The sequence below is a fragment of the Pristis pectinata genome, chromosome 15 (assembly GCF_009764475.1).
Source record: "Pristis pectinata isolate sPriPec2 chromosome 15, sPriPec2.1.pri, whole genome shotgun sequence".
In the NCBI taxonomy this organism is placed as follows: domain Eukaryota; kingdom Metazoa; phylum Chordata; class Chondrichthyes; order Rhinopristiformes; family Pristidae; genus Pristis; species Pristis pectinata.
The window spans coordinates 43,546,237-43,562,897 of NC_067419.1; the positions used below are offsets into that span (position 1 = coordinate 43,546,237).

At 41.5% G+C, this 16,661-nt stretch overlaps 1 protein-coding gene across 1 annotated transcript in view; it reads right to left on the bottom strand.

Moving 5' to 3' along the window:
* Positions 1-887: 887 nt before the first annotated feature.
* Positions 888-16,661, bottom strand: part of LOC127578577 (keratocan-like) — a 30,861-nt gene continuing 15,087 nt past the window's right edge. The window contains exons 2-3 of the mRNA XM_052030726.1: positions 9,497-10,365; positions 888-1,146 (exon numbers count right to left, since the gene is read on the bottom strand). Coding sequence (XP_051886686.1) covers positions 974-1,146; positions 9,497-10,365 — 1,042 coding nt within the window. The 3' untranslated portion in view covers positions 888-973. The remainder of the gene's footprint in view (positions 1,147-9,496; positions 10,366-16,661) is intronic.

The following is a 16,661-nucleotide window of genomic DNA, read 5'->3' on the forward strand; positions in this document are numbered from 1 at the left end:
CTGCTCTGCCATTCAATTTGATCATTACTGAGATGTGTTAGAAGTGACACAGCTTCAATTTGTTTTAAATGCATGCCCCGTAAACCTCCTGCCAAGGCTGATTTATTCCCGTCTACCTAGCATTGTTTTGTTTCCTTCAATATCCTTACCCAACCAAAATCTTCTGATCTCAGTCTTGAAAGATCCAATGAATCTCCTCGCAGAATCAGGATGTATTCAAGACTTTTAATACTGGATACCGACTGATGTGTATTGTCAGCATTTTCTGCTCGGGCTCTAGATTTCCAGCTTTCCTTCTGTGAGAAATACTGATGGCACCTTTTAAAGTTCTAAAAAGGAGTAAGAACATTTTAGACCAGAGGAGGTAGAGGATGGAGTAACAAGCGAGTAAACTTGCCTTAGCTTTTCATGAGGAAATGCATACAGTATTGCTTAATATTGCAAATTTGATTATCATCGTTACAGATGTGTTAGAAATGACACAACATTTTGTTTTAACTGCATGCTCTGTGAACTTTCTATCAACAGAGGTGAATTCAATGTAAGATGTCATCATCTTATAGATTTTGCCACCTTGGATGGCAAATAACACTTGAGTCTCACCAAGAAATGAGAAACATTGGGCATGATTTTCCAATCCACATTTGCGATGGGCCAAGTATCTAATGAAAGTAAAGCTGCAGAGAAACTATCTGAACCATGATGCTGGGACTCAACTGTTCTTTTACTGATCAGACGTTTTATTAGAATGTAAGACCTCTCACTAATTATTCAATACTAATGTACTTGAATTTCCACCAATGCTACTGTTAATAACTGGCCACATTTTCTGCCAATACTAGACTATTTTTCATCACCTATTTTCCAGTTTAGAAGATAGGAATCATCTCAATCTACAAGTCCTAGACCAGCAAGACTTGCGTTTTCTCTTCCACTCTCACAGAATTGAATTGGAGAGCAGGTTTACTCTCTTTTATATCACAATTGCAGAAAGGAGCCTAAAGCACATCATGAGCTCAAGTGGAATGGGTGGTTTAATTCCATTGCCGTCAAGACGGAGATAACGAAGTTGGGGGTGATGTTCTCCCACGGGCCTCTGATAAATTGTGTTGACAGGTACAGGGCAGATTTGAGCTCCGTTAATCTCTGTAAATTGAAGAAAAAGATCTGTGCATTAATATTCTGACAAAAATAAGGACTCTAAATTCACCTCAATGGTTTGCCTAGAGCAGGCAGCATTGGATTGCCCCTATTGATTATTACATTGTCATTCCATTGCTGATTCATTCCAATGCTTTGGAACGTAAGAAGCTGCAGAGAGTAGTGGACTCAGCCCAATACATCACGGACACGTCCCTCCCCACCATCGGTAGTATCTACATGAGACGCTATCTCAAGAAAACAGCATCTATCATCAAAGACCCCCACCATCCGGGCCATGCTCTCTTCTCGCAGCTACCATCGGGCAGGAGGTACAGAAGCCTGAAGTCCCACACCACCAGGTTCAGGAACAGCTACTTCCCTTCAACCATTCGGTTTTTGAACCAACCTGCACAACCCTAATCACTACCTCAGTATGACCACTTTGACCATTTTGCACTACAGTATGTCAAGTGTTCCTTGCCATTTAACAATCCATGCCAAAAATGTGTAAGTCTTGCTAAATGCTGCTTCATTATCTTTATTATCAACATGAATGGAATTGTGCATTGTGTCATCATCAGCAAATGTCCCTTGTTGTCCTTGTCTCATTTGTGGGCAGAGCTGTTGGGGAGGTTGTCACTGAGGAAGCAGCTGAAAAGGTTGGGCTTAGACCCCCATCAACCACAACCATCTTTCTTTTGCAACTAATGACACAAACCAGTGGGGAATTTGTCCCTTGATTTACATCAGTTTGAAGTTTTGCTAAGGCTTGACGCTAAACTTGGTCAAGAGTTGCTATGATGTCAAGGGCAGTCAATCTGCTCCTACCTCTGGAATTCAACTCTTTGATACAGGTTTGAACCAGGGCTAAAATGATGTCTGATTCTGAGCAGTCCTGGTGAATCTGACTGAACACTGGTGAGCATATTATTGTGAATAGGTGTTGCTCGATAGCACTATCAACAACACCTTCCACCACTTTGCTGATGATTGATAGCAAACTGATGGGATGATAATTAACTGGGTTGAATTTGTCTTATTTTCCCAAACGGGGCATATCTGGACTATTCCTAACATTGACAGATAGACATCAATGTTGTAGTTATACTGGAATGGTTGGCCAGAGATATGACTAATTCTCACAAGATCGCAAGACAAGGGAGCAGAAGTAGGCCATTCGGCCTATTGAGTCTGCTCCAAAGAAAAGGGGAAAAAGAAAAAAATAAATGAAAAGTGGGTGGAGGGGGATGTCTGCTCCATGAGCAACAAAAAACTATTCTAACCTCAGTTTCCGGCCTTATCCCCATATCCCTTGATACCTTGACTAATTAGATATCTATCTATCTCCTCCTTAAATGCCTCCAATGATCTGGTCTCCACTGCTGTACATGACAAGGAATTCCATAAATTCACCATCCTCTGGCTAAAGAAATTTCTCCTCATCTCTGTTTTAAAGCTGTACCCTCTAATTCTAAGATTGTGCCCTCTGGTCCTGGACTCACCCACCAAGGGAGACAGCTTGGCCACATCTACTCTGTCCAGTCCTTTCAACATTTTAAATGTTTCTATGAGGTCCCCTCTCATTCTTCTGTACTCCAGTGAGTACAGTCCAAGAGCCGACAAACACTCATCATATGTAAGCCCTTTCATTCCGGGAATTATCCTCGTAAATCTCCTCTGAACCCTCTCCAACATCAGCACATCCTTCCTAAGATATGAGGCCCAAAACTGTACACAGTATTCCAAATGAGACCTCACTAGTGCCCCGTAGAGCCTCATCAACACTTCCTTACTTTTATACACTATACCTCTTGAAATGAATGCCAACATAGCGTTCGCTTTCCTTACCATTGATCCGACCTGGTGGTTCACCTTTAGGGTATCCTGCACGAGTACCCCCAAGTCCCTTTGTACTTCTGTACTTTGAATTTTCTCCCCTTCTAGATAATAATCTGCCCATTTATTTCTGTTTCCAAAGTGTACAACTGCACATTTCTCAACATTGAATTTCATCTGTCATTTCCTTGCTCATTCTCCTAAACTATCTAAGTCTCTCTGCAACCTTCCTGTCTCCTCAATACTCTCTACTCCTCCACCTATCTTGGTGTCATCCACAAACTTAGCCACAAAACCATTTACTCCACCTTCCAAATCGTTAATGTACAGGGTAAAAAGAAGCGGCCCCAACACCGACCCCTGCGGAACACCACTAGTAACCGGTAGCCAACCAGAACAGGATCCTTTTATTCCCACCCTTTGCTTTCTGCCAACCAGCCAATGCTCCACCCATTCTGTTAGCCTATCTGTAATTCCATGACCTCTCATCTTATTAATTAGTCTCTTGTGCGGCACCTTGTCGAAGGCCTTTTGAAAGTCTAAATACACAACATCTACTGCCTCTCCCTTATCCACCCTACCTGAGATTTCTCCAAAAAACTCCAATAGGTTGGTCAGGCAGGATCGTCCCTTCAGGAAACCATGTTGGCTTGGACCTATCTTGCCTTTCACCTCTAGGTATTCCATAACCCCATCCTTGAGGATCGATTCTAATAACTTTTCCATCACCGACATCAGACTAATAGGTCTGTAATTTCCTTTATGCTGCCTCCCACCTTTCTTATACAGCGGAACTACATTTGCAACCGTCCAGTCCTCCAGAACCATGCCGGAGTCTATCGATTCCTGGAAAATTATCACCAATGCCTCCGCTATCTCTAAAGCCACCTCCTTCAGAACCCAGGGATGTACCTCATCCGGTCCGGGAGACTTATCAGTCTTTAGTCTATTTAGCTTTCCTAGCACCTTCTCTCTAGTAATCTTAATTGAACTCAGTTCCATTCCTTGAGACCCCTGACTATCCGCTATATCGCTGACGTCCTCCACAGTGAAGACTGATGCAAAATACTCATTTAGTTCCTCTGCCATCTCCTTATCATCCATTATAATCTCTCCTGCACCGTTATCGATTGGTCCTATATCAACCTGTGTCTCTCTTTTACTCCTTACATATTTAAAAAAGTATCCTTTCGAATGTTATCCGCCAACTTCCTTTCATAATTCATCCTTTCTTTCCTAATGACCTTCTTAGTTTCTTTCTGCAGGTTTTTAAAAGTTTCCCAGTCTTCTGTTTTCCCATTAATTTTTGCTTACTTGTATGCCCTCCCTTTTGCTTTTATCTTAGCTGTCACCTCTCCCGTTATCCACATTTGTGCCTTTTTTCCATTTTAAACCTTTTTTCTTGGAATATATCTATCCTGCATTTTCCTTATTTCTTGTAAAAATTCCATCCATTTCTGCTCCGCCATCTCTCCAGCTAGCTTACTCTTCCAATCAATTTGAGCCAGCTCCTCTCTCATGCCACTGTAATTTCCTTTGTTCCACTGAAATATCGATACACCAGTTATCAGCTTCTCCTTCTCAAATTTGAAACTGAACTGAATCCTGTTGTGATCACTAGTTCCTAATGGTTCCTTTACCTTTAGTTCCCTACTCACCTCCGGTTCATTACACAGCACCGAATCCAAAACAGCCGATTCCTTGGTGGGCTCATCAACAAGTTGCTCCAAAAAGCCATCCCGTAGACATTCCACAAACTCACTCTCCTGAGATCTACTGCCTTGCTGGATTTCCCAGTCCACCTTCGTGTTAAAATCCCTCATAATTATCTTAACGTTGTCACTCTGGCAGGCTTTTTCTATTTCTAACTGCAACTTATAGTCCACTTCCTGACTGCTATTAGGGGGCCTATGTATAACTGCTGCTATTGTCCTTTTACCCTTGCTATTTCTTAGCTCCACCCATAAGGATTCCACCTCTTCTGACCCAATGTCCTTCCTTTCTATTGATTTTATATCATTACTAACCATCATGGCCACACCACCCCCTCTGCCTACCCGCCTATGTTTCTAATACATTGTGTGCCCCTGGACATTTAGTTCCCAATCACATCCGTCATAAAGCCATGACTCGGTGATTGCCATAATGTCGTATTTATTAATCTGTAGTTGTGCCACTAGGTCATCTACTTTATTCCTAATGCTACGTGCATTTAAATATAGGACATTTAGTCCAGTATCTGCTATTGATTTTGTTGTATTTCTATTGTTCAGCAAATTATCCTGACTTTTCACCTTCCTGTCCTTCTTGCCATCCTCACTGCACACTGTCTTGGACTTGTTTCTATAAACCTCCTCCCTTACCCTAACATCTTGTATCCTAACATCCTGGTTTCCATCCCCTTGCCAAATTAGTTTAAACCCTCCCCAACAGCTAAATTAAACATTTCTGCCAGGATATTGGACCCTTTGGTGTTTAGGTGTAACCCATCCTTAGTGAATAGGTTATGCCTCCCCCAATAAAGGTCCCAATGACCCAGAAATCTGAAGCCCTGCCCCCAGCACCAGCCACTCAGCCACGCATTCATCTGCCAGATCTTTCTATTCTTACTACTGTTAGCACGTGGCACAGTTAGTAATCCTGAAATTACCACCTTAGAGGTCCTACTTCTCAACTTTCTTCCTAACTCCTTGTATTCCTCCTTCAGGACCTCTTCTCTTTTTCTACCTGTGTCATTGGTAAACAAGTCTTCAACATTACAGCTGGGATATAATCTGTTTCCATATCCTTTGCTGTATCTCATGCTTTCAGCCACTTCACCTGGAGTGAATCGAGTAAGCTGCAATGGTGGCGATCTCGGGTGGAACCCAAGGTAGATCATCCACTCGGCCCTTCTTGTTGAAGATGGTTCCAAATGCTTTAGCCTTGTCATTGGCACACATCTAAGGTCCCATCATCACTGAGGATGAGAATCTTTTTGGACCTTCCTCTGCCCATTTGTTATTAATTACCCACCACCATACCCAACTGGTTGTGGCAATATTGAGGTGATCCATTGGTTCTGGGATCACTCAGCTCTGTATATTGCAGAATGCTTTCACTGTTTAGAATGCATGTGGTACTGCATTGTATCTTCACTGGCTTGGCTTCTCATTTTTTTAGATAAGTTTGGTAATGCCTCACGTTAAATCAACCTCCATATCTTGACTTCACGATAAAGTAACAGAAATGCCCAGCTGCATGGCCACATTTTGTGGTGGAATACAATTGTGGTGTTGCTGTCGGCCACCAGGGTTTCACTGATGTCCAGCCTTGTGCTCCTAGAATGTGTCCCATTTTGCATAACAATAGTGCTACGTAAAGCACAGTGAAAAAGAGATGTTGTATCCACCAGAACTGCACGTCTGCAGTGGTAGATTGGTGAAGATAAGGTCAACTCAGTTTATCCCTGGTCTCACTTTACATACTGTCTACAACAGACCCAGTGTGGCAGTTAAGACCTTCACAACTTGACCAGCTTCCTGAGTTTGCCTTGGTGATGACCATTAAAGCTCCCATACAGGGTACATTTTGTGCACTTCTTACTCTTAGTTCTTCTTCCATGTGGCGTTAAACATGGGGAAGTACTGCTTCATCAGCTAAAGGAGGACACTTGGTAATAATCAGGAGGAGGCTGCTTTTGCAAGTGTTTGATGTGATGTTATAAAATATCATAGTGTCCAGGATGCTCTGGATCACCCAGAGCCATTCCCTCACAATTGTCTACCAGTGTAATGCCTCATTTGTTGGTCTGTTCTAGGTAAACCTAGGGATCACGATGGAGGAATATTGAACGTTGGACATGGGGTGGAAATGTTCAAAGTATCTGTGCTTATAGGCTCCTCATGTCCTGGACTTATAAAAGTTTATTGAGGCGGATGAAAAGTTGTCAGCCCCTGCCCCTTGCTTTTGGATCCCACACTGTTAAAATTGGGACTGCAGTGACACACCACAGAACATGGGATTAAAGGGAATCAAACAAATGGCAAACAAAATGGACTCAAATGATGTTGCTCCGGAACTACACAACCTAAATGCATTACTTTTTACAACCTGTTATTGCAGAAGATGAAGTGTTCTTGTTAAGAGGTTTTCTTCATTAAAAACCTGGCACATGTCTATTTTTCCAAAGAGTACAATCAAGAGAAAACAACTTTACAGACAGTTTAACTAACAATCTCATTGAAATATGTAACATAATATAGAGTTACAATTGTAGGTATATTCATTTATCTCTAGGCATCAAGGATTACTATTTGGGTCAAGGGAGCTCAAAGTGGATAGCACTTGAGATTTTATTCAGGGGGCTTTTGGATGAAATGTTTAATAAGGGTCGGTAAAAATGCTTATTAAGCACAACATTTCTGGAATATCTCAAGATCACAAATTTCTTTCACCTTGTGCTTCTACAATGAAAAAAGGGTGAGAGCTGGAATGAAGGTAACAGAGTTGTAATCTGCAGGATCAGACTTCCATAAAGAAGAGATCAAGCCTGAAACTGTTCCAATCAGGGCTATTATAAGCTTCCTGCCTGTGACATGCCTTTAACAATGGTTACCGGACTATTCTAATAGTCTTACAGGAGTTCCTGTAATCTCCTGTTTTGAATAACCAGTTAGCATGGATCACACTCAGAAGATTGTCCCTTGTAATCTATTCAGCAAAGAAGGCTAATTTACCTATATCTTAACATCATATTGTTAGAAATGACAAGGAAGAAGTTGGATAATAAGTGAACATCAAAGGGTGTCGCACTGAATTGGTTAAATCTATATTGAATTGACAAAGTCTTGTGAAACCATTTGCTCCCTTTCCCAAAAGCAGGAATTCCGGTTCTTTTTGATTTTTACCTATGTCTAAATCAGCATTGATACTGGTGACTCCCTCTGGCAACAATAAGCAGTTGTGATTCAAGTTTCCATCCTGTAATGGGATTGCCGTGACTCCTCTCTCTATCTGTCTCAGCAGTTTAAATTGGAGCAGCAACAGTTAGGAATGCAGCATTTCCATTTGAAGTTCTTCTAAGCTCTCAATTTTTTGGGGTCCTATTCTTGTGCTTTTATAAAATTATGTGTACATTGTCCTTGCCATCTCCCCCTTCAATATGGGCAGATATTCCACTGCAGTACTGATGGAGTCAGAGGTGATGAATGCGGATGAAATACTCACTGAGGCCCCTCTCAGGTGGACATAACAGATCACTTGACATTACTTGAAGAAGAACATGTTCAGCCTAATGTTTATCCTTCAACCATCCCCATCAAACTGATCAGATTAATTGTTGATTGTCTCATTGCTGTGTGTGAAACGTTCAGGAGCAATTAAACTTGATAATTTCTTCATTTGTTGAAATGTGTTTTGGGAAATTCTGTGTTCACAGAATAAGTGTGACTTGTCTTTTCATTTTATTTTTATCTGGAACTCAGATCTTCAACCAAACCTTGTTCTCCAAGGAACATGGACATAGGATTTATTAATGCTCTTAAAATGGATCAGGTAACAGGTCCAGATCAGAGACCAACATAACTCAAAGTTGTAGGGGCAGAGACGTTAACTGACATTACGTTGACAAGTTACATTCCCAGGAAAAGGGAATTAAAAATTAGACGGTATAAGTTTAAGGTGAGAGGGGAAAGATTTGGAAGGAGCCTGAGGGGCAACTTCCTCATGCAGAGGGTCATACGTATATGGAAAAGCTGCAGAGGAAGTGGTAGGAGTGGGTATAATGACAGCATTTAAAAGTACTTGGACAGGTACATGGATAGGAAAGGCTTAGAGGGAGATGGGCCAAACATAGGCAAATGGGACTAGCTTAGATGGGCATCTTGGTTGGCATGGACGAGTTGGACCGAAGGGCCTGTTTCCGTGCTGTGTTACTCTATAACTCTAAATGTTTCTGGGGAGATCTGATAGATGACTATTTGAAAAGTTTATGAACAGATGACAGAAAGGAAACTTATTTCACAAAATACCAAAGCACTTCAAGGACACTATTGACATTGTGGATATGGCAAATGGAATCATGCAATGGGAAATCTAGTCAGCTCCCAATAAGGTTTCACAGCAGTTCTCAAAAATAACATATGATATTGGACTGAAGCTGGCTGAATGTAGTAAACCTAAGATACTTAAAAGTTTGGAGTGAGAATGGAAGTTAGGTAGACATCTTTTACAGCAAAGACTACTGGCTCAAAAGGTGTAGCTTAATGATAATGAACAGAAAAGTAGTGCCCCTCGAGCTCCTGACCTGGAAGGCAAAATTCTTCCCCTTCATAATATCTCCCCTATAATCTCATTAAGAAAGTGAATTGTCTGTGAACTTTCACCACCAGTACTGCACATATGTCTAGAGGACAGTGAACAATAAGTTTTGTATGTGCCTTTTCTATTCATCCCTGGACAGTATTCCTCTCGACTATTAGTTATTTGAAAAGCACTGTAAGTTCTCAAAGAGGCTCCTTAATGACCTGTCACTTACGTTTGATTTGGTTGTGGTCCAGGTGTAAGTGTTGCAGTCTGAAATGAATGAGAGGGACTGACGTGAGTTGATTGTACGACAGCTGCAAGTCTATTATGGACGACACATTAAAAACAGTTTCAGGAATTCCGGTATCAGAAATCTCATTGTGATTTAGCCTGACAAAGGACAGTTTCGGCAGGCTTCTGAAGTAGTCCAATGGTATCTCTTTGATGGAGTTATTGTCCAAATAGAGTTGCAGGGTCGAAACGGGCACCTGCTCAGGCATTGCCGTGAGGTCATTTTGGGCCAGATTGAGCTGTAGTAACGTCTTCAGTCCTTTAAATGTATTTGGCTGAATGACAAAGTTTTTCAATCTGTTGCTCTGCAGGTCAAGCATCGTCAGCTTCTCCAGGTTTGAGAAAGCTCGCTCAGGTATGCTGGAGATCTTGTTCCTGGCTAGCCGAAGTTGTTCTAGGCTGCTTGGCAGGGGGGAAGGCACTTCTTCCAGGTTATTATCTTCAAGATACAGGTAGAGCAGGTTTTCCATTTTCTTAAATAGACCTTTAGCTATGTTGTTGCTTGTGATCATATTTTTATTCAAGTTTAGCCACTTCAATTGAGTTCCGTTTTTGAAGGACTTCTCTGAAATCGCATCAATGAGATTGTTTTGAAGGTACGCATACAAGACCCTTGATGGTACCAAGGGCATCTCTCTGAGGTTTTTGCTGTCACAGTACAGGGCGTTAGAAAATCTACCAGGGCATTGGCACTCTTTCGGGCATTCATAAAAGTATTCTAACCGTGCTAAATATTCTTGGTCTTGACACCATATGCCACTGCTTATGAATAGAACAACTAGAATAGGCTGGGCAACCTTCATGTTTGCACTGGAAGAAAAGAAAATGAGAAAAATTAATCAAAGAGCAAAGCAACTGCTAGAAAACTGAAAGAAGTCAAAACATGTTGGACAAATACTTAGCAAGTCAGGCATCATCTGGGGAGAGAGAAACGGGATTAATATTTCCAGTTGATGACTTCTGAACAGAGCTAGAAAAACCAGGAAAACAAAGGTACTTTAAGTCACAGAGATGGGGACGAATGGAGAGAACTAAGGAAAGTTTGTGCAACACTCTGGAAGATTGTTTGTTGCAAAGGAAAGTGTGTGATAGGGTGGAGATCGAGAGAGACTGAGGTGCCAACTGAGAGAGTGAAGGCTTGTTAATTATTGCTGATCTGTCTGGAACATATATAAATAAATGGAGGTAAATCAGGGAGAGTAAATATACAATGCTGGAGCTGCAAGACACAAAAAATTCCAGTTGCTAGAATCCTAAAACTAACAACAATGCTGGAAATAGCCAAGAGGTGAGGCAGCTTCTGCAGAGAGAGAAGGAATAGAGTTAGCATTACAGGTGGATGATCTGTCATCACTTACAAATTGGAAAGTCTGGTTGTCTGAAATTGTTGAATTCAGTGTTGAGTCCTAAGAGCTGTTAAATATCTTGTTGGAAAGCAAGATGCTGGTCGTCAAGCTTGTATTTGGCTTTGTTGGAACAGTGCAAGGAGATGCAACATCTGCTGCTTTACATCTTCCCTTCCCACCATCCAAGAACCTAAACAGTCCTCCTAGGTGAAGCAGAGATTCAATTGTATTTTTACAATTTAAATTACTGCATTCAGTGCTCACAATGGTTCCCTGAAAGTGTCGTCACAGGTAGACAGGGTGGTAAAGAAGGCTTTTGGCAAGCTGGCCTTCATCACTCAGGGCACTGAGTATAAAAGTTGGGATGTTATGGCTGTAGTTTTACAAGACGTTGGTGAAGCCGCATTTGGGATATTGTGTTCAGTTTTGGTCACTCTACTATAGAAAAGATGTCTTTAAGCTGGAAAGAGTGTAGAGGAGATTTACAAGGATGTTGCCGGAACTCGAGGGATTGAGTTATAGGGAGAGGTTGGGCAGGCTCAAACTTTATTCCTTAGACATTAGGAGACTGAGAGGTGATATAAGAGAAGAGGTGTATAAAATTACGAGGGGCATAGGGTGAATGCTCACAGTCCCTTTTGCAGGATTGGGGAATTAAGAACTGGAGAACACAGGTTTAAGGTGAGAGGGGAGGCATTTCATAGGAACCTGAGGGGCAACTTTTTCACCCAGAGGGTGGTCCATATATGGACTTAGCTGCCAGGAAGTGGTTGAGGCAGGAATATTAACAACATTTACAAAACACTTAGATAGGTACACGGACAAGAAAGGTTTAGAGGGATATGGGCCAAATGCGAGCAGGTAGGACGCTTAGATGGACTGGCATGGACCAGTTGGGCCGAAGGGCCTGTTTCGCTCCTGCGTGACTCTATGACTGTATGACTCTATGTGGTCCCCTCTATACTGGGGAATCCAAAACAGGTTGGTTGACCACTTTACAGAACTCCTCCTGTTCAATCTGCAAGGCTGGTCCTGAGCTTCCAGTCACTCTAACTTTCGTCCTGACCTCTCTATCTTTGTCCTCCTATATTGTTCCAATGGAGCCTAATGTAAGCTCGAGGACGGCATTTCATCTTCCAGCCAGCCACATTACAGCCCTCGTTGAACTTGACAATTTCAGACAGCCAGACCTTTCTGTTGGTATCAGAACTGGCCAGAATCATCAATCTGTAATGTTATTTTCTCTCTCTCCACACATGCTGCCTGACCTGCTGGGTCTTCCCAGTAACCTCTTTTAATTGCGATTCCCAACAAATGCAGGATCTTATAGTTCCAGCATTTTTTTTATTCCTCTCCCTATTCTCATTTATCTCCCATTTATATACATTTCCTCCCATCAGATCAACTGCGATTGTTGAGCATTCACCATCCTCTCTCAGCAGCACCAACACTGCCCTTGTCATTCAGACTCTCTTGGTCTCCACCCCATCGCAGACATTCCCCTCAATCTTTCCATCCCTCTCCCTTCTCCGCAATTTAAGGCATCTTTGATTTCTTTTCCTGATTCTGATCAAAGCTTATTGACCTGAAATGTTTCTCTCTCCATTGACTCTGCCTGACCAGCTGAATATTTCTAGTCTTTTTCTATTTTGGAGGGGAAAATTCAACTGTGTTTTGGGACTTCTTTTTAGCTTAAATCAAATGCATGTTAAATGAAGAATCACATCAATTGAGAAACTTGTTGGGCAAATGATCAACTGGTTGATCAAATTTGACCCGTGGTAATCAACGTAATATGACTGGACACTTTATTTATCCACTCATTGGCAACATTTATTGTCCATGACGAACTACCCCTAATGTGGTATTCAAGAGTCAACCACATTGGTGTGTCTCAAGTGTTACGGACTCAGTGAAAGTCCCTTTAAGATAGAGAGTGTGTGTGTATGTGTGTGTGGGGCGTGCTTACGTCAATAGAAGATAAAGGACGTAATGACGTTGTTGAAGAAGTTAGAAGAAGAAAGAGAGAGAGAGAAGGGAGAGAGACACCAGCCTGCTTGTTTTTCTCTATCGATGGATGAGAAACAATAACTGTGTTTGCCACTGAAATCCATGTATGGAAGTTGGAAGTAATCCGGTGGAGTTCACTTTGTTGCTGACCTGTAGAAGGAAACAGGTATTTGTGTGTGGACGACCACGGTTCGGATGCTTTTCGGGGTGAGGAAGTCACTACCGAGTAAACACTGAAGTGTCGTTTGGGTTCCATCGTGGAACATTTGGATTTCGTATGTACTCTCTCTATGTTTTTCTACATCTACATCTTATCTTCAGACAACGGTGGTTGTTGAAGAAGCCTTTGCTCATGTTTCACCTTATGGCTTGCGGAACTGAACTTTAAGAACCATTCAGGAACTTGGAGTTTTGGACTTTGTCACACACACACACGACGAGTTTAGTTTTGGGGTTAACGTTCAAGGTTTAACATTTTTGAATTCTAACATACTAACATTTTTACTTTTATTTTACGTATTATCATAAGTAGTGATTAATAAAATAGTTTTTAACACTAAATCATGCTCAGTGTGTTTCTTTTGTTGCTGGTTCGTGACAAAATTGGGGGCTCGTCCGGGATAGTTCCCAAGGTTAACGAGTGTCGTCTGGGATTGTACCCCAGATTGACGAAATTTGTTCGAGATTCAATCCAAAGATTTTTGAGGGAGGTCTGATAAATTCTTTTTAATTGGCTTGTGTGTGTGGAAACCAGCAGCAATGGATATTAAGGCATTTTTGGAGTCACCAACCCAGAAGGGATTGGAGGTGGCGAAAAAGGATGATTTGATAAAGATTGCTACAAGGCTAAACCTTACAGAAGTAAAGCAGTCTATGAGAAAGGCAGATATTCAGAGATTGATAGCTGGCCATTATGTGGAAAAGAAAGTGTTTGAGAAGGAAGTGTTAAAACAGTTTCCTGGCAGTGAAATAGCAATTTCTGAGGCACAGGTGCAGCTGGCAAAGATAGAGGCTGAACGAGAGCAAAATAAATTAGAAGCTGAACGAGAACAAAAGAGATTAGAGGCTGAACGAGAGCAAACCCAGTTAAAGATAGAGGCTGAACGAGAACAAACCCAGTTAAAGATAGAGGCTGAACGAGAACAAAAGAAATTAGAGGCCGAACAAAAGATAACTCAGATGAAGATAGAAGCTGATCTAGCAATGAAGCAGATGGAGCTGGATAACGAGGAGAAAAAGAGGCAGCATGAGTTACAAATGAAGCGTAGGAGTTCGGAATCTGATTCTGATGATGGTTTTTCAGCCAGCAGGGAGGTTCGATTAGTCCCTCCGTTTGAAGAAGATCAGGTTGATCAGTATTTCCAACATTTTGAAAAGGTTGCTGTGAGTTCAAACTGGCCAAGGAAAGGATGGGCTCTTATGGTACAGAGTGTGATTAAAGGTAAAGCTCAAAAAGCTTATTCTGCTTTGTCTGTTGAGGATGCAGCTGATTATACCAAGGTAAAACAAGCTATATTGAAGGCCTATGAATTGGTCCCTGAGGCTTATAGACAAAAATTCAGAGACTTGAGGAAATCTGCAGATCAGACTTATATGGAATTTGCCAATGGAAAGAGAATATGTTTTGAACGATGGTACATGGCTAAAAATGTAGATGGGGATTTGATAAATTGAAAGAATTGATACTAGTGGAAGACTTTAAAAGATGTGTTCCAGCTGAATTAACAACATATTTAAATGAAAAGGCAGTGGAAACTTTACAAGAAACTGCTAGGTTGGCAGATGATTATGCTTTAACCCATAAATCCAAATGGGGACAACCTAAAACCTTTCAAAAGAGTTACAAAGACAATCCAGGTAAACCAGAGATTAAATTGGGAGGTAATCAAAAAGGAAAAGATGAAAAAAAGCCAGGGCTGGAGAAACCTGTTGAGCGTACTTGTTATTACTGTAGGAAACCTGGCCACGTGATATCTAATTGTGCCCTTTTGAAGAAAAAGAAGGAAGCTGGGCCCAATGTTTGCTTTCAGGCAATTAAAAATCAAGAAGGTTTAGGACATGCTGTTAAAGATCAGTCCTTGCAAGAGGGAAAAGCGGAAAAGTTGGAGGAGGTGAGAAAGGAATTCCGTTCTTATGTATCAGAGGGTTTTGTTTCACTGAATGATGAGTCACCCCAGGTGCCAGTGAAAATTCTTAGAGATACTGGGGCTAGTCAATCTCTCTTGCTGGACAGTGTTTTAAATTTTGGTGAAGAAAGTGACACTGGTGAAGTAAATCTAGTACGAGGCGTTACAGGTGAGACCATGTCTGTCCCTTTTCACAGGGTGATTTTAAAGTCAAAGTTCGTAGAAGGACCAGTCGAGATAGGGATAAGACCTAGTTTGCCAGTGGAAGGAGTTTCTTTGTTATTGGGAAATGACCTTGCAAATGGAGAAAGTGATCCTGTGGTACGGTTAACAACCAAACCAAGGATTGATGAGTCTGAGGATGATTCAGATGTTTACCCATCATGTGCGGTGACTCGAGCTAGAGCTAAAGAATTAGCCAAGACAGACAGTCCGGTGCAGTCTGATGTAGTTCCTTGTGACAGTCCTAAACAGGAAGAAAATTTTGATGCCTTATCTGAGACTTTTCTGTCTTCACTGGAGGATCAACATCCTTACAGTGAGCCTGAATTTAAAGATTTGTCTTTGTCGAGGAAGGATTTTATGGTGGAACAGACAAAGGACCCTGAGTTGACAGAATTGAAAGAAAAAGCTCTCTCATGTGAGGAGATTGAAAAAGTGCCAACTGGATACTATGTCAAAAATGGAGTGTTAATGAGGAAATGGAGACCTCCTCATGTTCCTGTTAATGAGGATTGGGAAGTTATTCATCAGGTTGTTGTGCCAAAAGTTTATAGGGATGAGATTTTAAACCTGGCCCATAGTATGCCTTTGGGTGGTCATTTTGGTGTGAATAAAACTGTAGGGAAGATCTTGAAACAATTCTATTGGCCTGGTTTGAGAAAAGATGTGGTGATGTTTTGTCGAACCTGCCACACATGTCAGATGGTAGGTAAACCAAATCAAAAACCCCCTGTGGCTCCTTTGAAACCAATTCCTGCTTTTGATGAACCCTTTTCGAAGGTGATTGTGGACTGTGTTGGCCCCTTACCAAAGTCTAAGACTGGAAATCAGTATTTGTTAACCATCATGTGTGCCACTTCTAGATTTCCAGAGGCAATACCCCTTAGAAATATTAAGGCCAAGACAGTGTCAAAGGCTCTTGTAAAATTTTTTACCTTGTTTGGTTTGCCAAAAGAAATCCAATCTGATCAAGGTAGTAATTTTATGTCAAAAATTTTTCAACAAATAGTCTATGAGCTGGGAGCAAAGCAGATTGTATCATCTGCATATCACCCAGAATCTCAAGGAGCTCTGGAGAGATTTCATTCTACTCTCAAAAATATGCTGAAGACTTATTGCTTTGAAAACACCAAGGATTGGGACGAAGGTATCCATTTACTTTTGTTTGCCGTTAGAGAATCGATCCAGGAGTCAATCGGATTTAGTCCGTTTGAGCTTGTGTTTGGACATAGGGTGAGAGGACCTTTGGAGTTGTTAAGAGAGCAATGGGTTAATGAGGAAGTTCACTTGAGTCTGTTGGACTATGTCCAAAAATTTAAAACTCGGTTGGAGAGAGTCTGCCAGCTAGCGAGAGAGAATCTGAAAACAAGCCAGATAAGAATGAAGACATATTTTGATAGAC